The sequence below is a fragment of the Nestor notabilis genome, unplaced genomic scaffold (assembly GCF_000696875.1).
Source record: "Nestor notabilis isolate BGI_N333 unplaced genomic scaffold, ASM69687v1 scaffold17021, whole genome shotgun sequence".
Lineage (NCBI taxonomy): Eukaryota > Metazoa > Chordata > Aves > Psittaciformes > Psittacidae > Nestor > Nestor notabilis.
Window position 1 is genome coordinate 2,418 of NW_009915414.1, and position 6,634 is coordinate 9,051.

Below are 6,634 nucleotides of genomic sequence, written 5' to 3' on the forward strand. Positions count from 1 at the left end.
TTTACAGCAATGGGTCAGGCTCTGCTAGATGCTGATTTTCCTGACACTGGGGGACAAACAGAGCAGTCCCATCCACTTGGGAAATCTCCCTGGGTCCTTTATCCTAAAAAAAAAAATGCATTATTATCCAGCCAGTACCTGGATACATTTACAGTGTAAAAGCTGGTCTCAGGAAGAACGTTCAGAACTGTCCTGCAGTGGGTTAGTGCACATGCCCAACATAGGAGCTGTTTTCACATCAACATGTTCTGTACAGGATGAGGCCTGACCTTGTCCCCTCCAGATTCAGGTGCAGCTAAGCTCAGCCACAGCAGCATCCAGGGTACCTGCTCTCTCCAACCAGAGCTGATCCTGAGCCCTCAGCCCAGCCCTGCTCCATTTCTCTCAGGGTGCAGGGGCAAGCATGGAAATGGAGAACAAACCAGGAGCAGCAGTCAGGAATTGCTCTGGAAAACCAAAACCCAAAGCCATTAACTTCTGCCCAGGCCAGCAAAATGGTGCTTCTGCCAACCCAACCTGAAACCAGATTGGGAAAAGCAATTTCTTCTCTTTCCTTTCTGCCACACTTCATATTCCTCAGCAGAGGTGCTTGTTTATGTTGAGATTAGTGTTAGAATAGAAGGGAAAAATTAGAAGCAAGGGGGAAATGGGTGGACATCAGCCCAGACAGTGTTGATTCTCAGGGAGAAGAGCTAAGGCCACAACAGCAGAGATACACCTAGTGCTTCAGCCCAGGACCAAACCTCACCTCCTTGTCCAAAGCATGCCAAGTAGCCACAGATCCCCTTATCCTTCCTTCTCTGTGGGGCAGGGTGTCAGCACACCTGCTCTGAATGGTTGGGTGCCAACCTCTGCCTTCCACCTTCCAGCCCAAACCCTTCCTCAAGGGACCTGCTGTGCAGCCAGCCCCTCTCTGAGCACCATGGGGACCACAGAAGCCACTTTGCGGATGGAAAACGTGGATGTGAAGGAAGAGTGGCAAGATGAGGACTTCCCAAGGTTTGTTCTCTGCCAAAAAGGTCGAGGTGAATTTGATTTCTTCCTGTAAGAAACCCACAGGGCATGGAGCATGCAGGGCCCTCCCACCAGAGGCAACAGGAATCTGACTCCAACAGGGCAGTTCTGGCCAGAGAACAGAGCTTTTGTAGCAAGGCTGCTCTGAATGCTTACGAATTTTGGGAGGCTTCTGGCAACCCTCTGTGAGCACACCAAGGAGAGGGTAAGGAGCCGGTATGGAGTACAGGGAGATTAGTAGGGATGGATGAATGATTATAGGGATGGGTGGATGGATGCACATGGGGGTGGATGGACTCCTTCCCAGTCTCTGAATCAAGCAGTATCTCCCCAGACAGAGCAGTGCTGCTTTGCCAGGAATTTGCCACAGGAAGCAGTCATTGGGATGCAATGACCACTGTCACTGACAGGCAGAACCTGAATGGTCACAAACCTTGTAAGAAATGATGTGTGGGTGACAGAAAGTGCCAAAGTGGCATCTTTCACCTTCACAGACACTTTATTAACTGTGTAGAGTACCAAAAAGAGTATCCCTGTATGCTCAGTGTGTCCTGAACTCCTTACAGCCACCCAAAGGGTGCATCCACCCCAGTGCTGCCCCACACATCCAGCATGGCCAACACCAAGCCCTGCTGCAGCTGGGGTCTGCACTGCTGAGGGGCTTTTCAGGGCTGTCTCTCCATGTCCCAGCTGCAGCTGAGCTCCCTGGGCAGCCCACAGAGCTGCTGTATGCACAGACAGAGGCACAGTGTGCTCTGCGGGGGGGCACCCGCAGCCCCTGCCCTGGGAGAAAGGGTCTCCTGTTCCCCTTGGCACCATGGATGAGCCTGGCTCTGTTCACCCCGGCTCCAGCTGCAGCACTGATCTGAGCACCTCTGTCTGCCAGCACAGCACCCGGATCACAGGACACAGCTCATCCTTCCGCTGGCCCAGAGGTGGGCTCAGCCAAGGCCTTGGGCTCCTCGGATGGACCTTTTCTTTCCTCTGAGAGCTGAGCTTTGGGCTCATGGACCTCTGCCAACCTAAGGCTCCCCCAGAGCGCTGTGCTGACAAGCTTTGAGTTGAGTAGAAGGGAAAGTGAGGCACAGAAGGGAAAGCATTGACTCAAAGCTCCCCAAAAGTCTCTGGAAGTGTTTAAGTCCAGGTTGGACGAGGCAGGGGGTTGGAACTGAATGAGCCTTAAGGTCCCTTCCAACTCAAACCAGTCTGTGATTCTATGATAAAATCTAGGACAAAGCTAGTCTAGCATCCAGACACCCAGGCACTAACCCACACTATCACCTTGGAGCAGGAGCTGCCAGGCTCTTGTTCCACACTTGCCATGCAAGCAGCAAACTGACCCCAGCCACAGTCAAGCCTTCAAGGGGCATCTTTTCTCCAAAGCCCTCAGCACCATCTAACACGGGCAACATCACTCCCACCCAGCAAACGAAGCATGGGGGGAGGCAAAGGGATGTCACCGTGGCTGGATGAGAAGGTCCCCAGCCTGCTGATGGACTGCTGCAGAGGGATTAAATCAGGAATGATGCAAGTGCAATAGAACCCAGCCAGCCAGGAGGCAAACGAGTGACTGCAGCTGTGTTTAACTAGCATTCAAAATAAAGAAATGATCATTTTCAAGACACTTCCCCCCCAGAAGCATTAAAATAATAGGGCAGAAGCTGCTGCATGTGGGACAGCAGCTCTCCAGCAGATGAATTGCTGCATAGCTATTTTTGCTTAGCTGTGATTAACCAATCTTGCCATAAAAAAAAAAAGACCCAACCATATCCTAGACAAAGCTCTGGGCTGGGAAAACTGAATTCAGCTGCTCACTAAGGACACACGGGGACATTCCCATCCCTCTGGAAGAAGCTGATCTGCAGCACAAGCTCAAAGGTGCAACGCCAGGGCACTGAGCGAGCGAGGAGGAAAGAGTCCCCCCTCCTGCCGCTCCCGGAAGGTTTCTGTGTCTCGGCTGCTTGTGCAGCGCTGTCCTGCGCTGATGCTGTGGCTGCCGCGGGGCGGATGCAGGAGCATGCTCACTCCATCAGCATCCCGCGGCTCACGGGCACTGGAGGCTCAGGCTGGTTGGGGCCCGAGAGAAGATGCTTAGAGAGGGAAAGTGAGCAGCAGGGAGGAAAATGGTGGCACCCGGCTCTTAGAGAACCTGCTTCCTTCAGAAAATCTTGGGCTGGCTGCGTTTGGGAAGGAGGATTTACCCGAGAGACTGGGAGGTGGTGAGCTGAGTCCCCTTGGGGAAGGTAAGAAAGGCCTTTTCTTCACCTCTGGCTTTGGAATTGCTTTTCTTAAATGAATCCTAGCACTGGAGCACAGAGTGCCCGACTGCAGCACGTACAGCTGGGCCTGGCTCCCTTGTGATGCTCTGTCCCCAAGTTGTGCCAGGCGCCGGCTTACAGACAAACAACCAGCCAGGCCCCCTGCGGACAAAAGCAAAAGGGAGGAGGAGAAGCTGGAGGGGGCCAGAGAGACCTTTCTGAGCGTTTAGGAATAGTGTGGCAGCCCACAGGGTCTGGGTGCTGCACAAGCAAGGAGCAAGCGCCTTTGATCAGGCCTTCAACTCTCATAAATATACAATAACCAGCTAGGAGAGGATTATCCCTTAATCTAAATATTTATAGGGCTTAATTTGACTGGTGGCTCTGGTGTGATGCCAGCACAAAGAGGAGCCTTTGTAGGGCAGAGCCTGTGGATGCAGAGGTACTGGGCTCCATCACCCCTGGATCACCCCATCCCTATGGATGCTGCCCTCAGACTGGTGGGTACCCCCTCTTTCACCCCAGGGCTGTCCCAGCACCCGGGATTTCATGCCTGGGGGTACGAGCTCTTCCCCCCTTGGGGGGGAGCTTCCAGCAAGGGGCAAGTGAAAGGAGGACAGCTCAGAAGGACCCTTTTAAGCAGACTGACAACATGAACTTGTTGGGGGGTTGGTGGGGTTTGGTCACCAGGGGACAGGCACAAGGCCCAGCTCAAATGAAGGGGAAAAGTGTCCAGTTCAGAGTGGCAGTACTGCTCAGCCACCAGCCGGGGTTCCTTGCTGCAGTACTGGGGGCCATATCCTGACATCACTTGCTTCTGACCAATATTGGGGTAACTCCAAAGGGTAACAAGCATGTAATGAGATTGGGTGTTAGCATCTATACAGGAAAGTCAGCTTTTAAATGAAGCAGTGCTTCCAGCCTCTGGCTGGAGACACATGGATTGATACCCAGAGGGTGAAGGAGCCAAGTACAAGCTGCAGATCCTGACCTCTGCCATGGAGCCCAGGAGGGGAGCAGTGGGTCAGCCTTTGGCTCCACAATATGGGTTTGAGTGCTGGTACCTGCATCTTAGCTCAGAATGAACCTGCTTCCAACCCTCAGCAGGGTTTGGGTGTCACCGTCAGCTCTTGTTAGATGGGGCTGAGGTGAGGATGAGGTGGCAAATCTGGGATCACACCTGAGGTTTGATCCTTGTGTCAAACACCAACTGCCTTAAAGCAAAGGTGCTCTCTCTTGAACAAGGAGGCAGCTGCCTCCCAGGAGAGGTAGTTGTGTGTGGATGAAGTTCTGCTCTGCTGCAGCCAGGGCCTGTGACAGAAAGGAGGATGTACTTTGCAAAGCCATTAGCAGAGAGCACGAAGTGCTCTTGTGCTCAGCATCCAGCACTAGCTCAGCTGCTGCTGGGATCAAAGCATCCCTCCCTGAGCTTAGGAACAGCTGAATTCAGGCTGTCTGGACAGCCCACTGCATTGCCTACACTGTGCAAGGAACAGGAACACAGACAACTGCAGAAGGTGCTCCCTGGTCCCCTTGATGAGGTACCCTAAAGCTTGGCACTGCCTCTCAAACTTCTGATGGAGAAAAAAAATGGGGATAATATGGAGAAAGTGAGGATGTTACCAGGCTCATCAGGGGACAGGATTTGTTCCTGTGCCCCTGGCTGGATTTTCCAGCCTCTTGGCTGAATGGCAGCATGAGGGATGCATTGGTGGGATGGTTTGGAGGTTACCAGGGACTGCACAGTACTCCAGGCAGAGAGCAGAGCTGCTGGGTTGCTCTTGGTCAAATGACCTAGGGGTGTCCCTCTGGCTGAGCTCGCAGGCAGAAGGGAAGGGGCAGAGTACACAGCAGCTGCATGTTTTACCCTGATGTCCCCAGTTCTCTCCACTGGCTGCCATGGAGGGACTTTCTCCTTAACATTACACATTACCTCCTGTCTTTTGACCTCCACATCTCGGCTTGCCTGCAGACCTCTCCCGGAAGAAACAGGGATGGAGTCACTGGGCAGCCCTACAGAAGATGAGAACACATCCTGTAAGTACCAGCTTGCAGTTAGGGTGGAAGCCAGTTCCCTTGGAGTATCCATGAAAATTCCCATGTGGGAGACGAAACCAGCACAGATTTGAATTTGCTAATCTTTCACCAGGAGCTGGGGGAGGAAATAGGTATCTTGGAAGTGTGGGCACTTTTATCCACCCATACCTGCAGGTGTCCAGCACTGCCAGTTCTGATCCACCACCCTTAGCTTCCAAGACCATAGCCTGCAATGTGATAATGACAGCACCATGTCTTGCACTCAGGATACAGCACAAGGACAACCTGTCAGTTATTTTCCTTTTAACTCCAGCTCCCCCCAATACTTTAAACTTTAACGGGGCGCATCGTAAGCGGAAGACACTTGTTGCACCTGAAATCAACATTTCCCTGGACCAGAGTGAAGGCTCCATTCTCTCCGATGACTTCCTGGACACACCAGATGACCTGGACATTAATGTGGATGATATCGAAACTCCTGATGAGACAGATTCCCTCGAATTCCTGGGGAATGGGAACGAACTGGAATGGGAAGGTAAAAAGCTGATTCTGGGTGAATGTCTGCAGGGACTGGGGCTTTTTTTAACCTCATTTTAAGCACTTTTGACACCACTCACCACCAGCAGCTGAGGACCAACTTCCACAGCAGCGAAGCACAGCTCACACAACCAAGCCCCATCTTCCACACAGCATCTGCCCTACCAGGATCCCAGCTATAGCCCAGGAGTCTCAGTGCTGCTATCTCAGCACTTCCATCTGGGAATGGGGCAGGCAGAAGTAGTTCAGGGACTTGAAAACACTGGTTTAGCCATAATTCAGGATAAGGCATAGGCTGTGGACACACATTTGCTTCCTGCTGCAGCTGGGCCACCACCCCAGGCTGGAAGGTACCAGTGAACATTCAAACATCTTAGATAACATGGTCCTTGCTAACCTGGCTGGGTTTGACTGAATGGGGCTCAGGAGGGCTCCTACAGGCAGCTCTGCTGGCAGATCACAAGACTGATGGCACAGGCAGTGCCCTCTTCAGTCAGTATAGATGAAGCTGAAGATCATCTAACAAAGAGCCCAGTGTCCAACCTGTGACTGCAGGTACTATAAGCAGCAGCATGAGATATTAAGCTTATTTCTATTACAATTTGGCAATGGAGCAAGACTGGAACAAGAAACCTGGAAAGGGGCTTTGGACAAAGACCTGCAGGGCAAGGACAAGGGGAATGGCTTTAACCTGCCAGAGGGGAGATTGAGATGAGCTCTTAGGCAGAAGTTCTTCCCTGTGAGGGTGCTGAGGTGCTGGCACAGGGTGCCCAGAGAAGCTGTGACTG

At 52.5% G+C, this 6,634-nt stretch overlaps 1 protein-coding gene across 1 annotated transcript in view; it reads left to right on the plus strand.

Moving 5' to 3' along the window:
- Positions 1 to 922: 922 nt before the first annotated feature.
- Positions 923 to 6,634, plus strand: part of ATCAY (ataxia, cerebellar, Cayman type) — a gene marked incomplete at its 3' end in the record, with an annotated part of 10,963 nt that continues 5,251 nt past the window's right edge. Inside the window, exons 1-3 of the mRNA XM_010024134.1 lie at positions 923 to 999; positions 5,245 to 5,309; positions 5,623 to 5,844. Coding sequence (XP_010022436.1) covers positions 923 to 999; positions 5,245 to 5,309; positions 5,623 to 5,844 — 364 coding nt within the window. The remainder of the gene's footprint in view (positions 1,000 to 5,244; positions 5,310 to 5,622; positions 5,845 to 6,634) is intronic.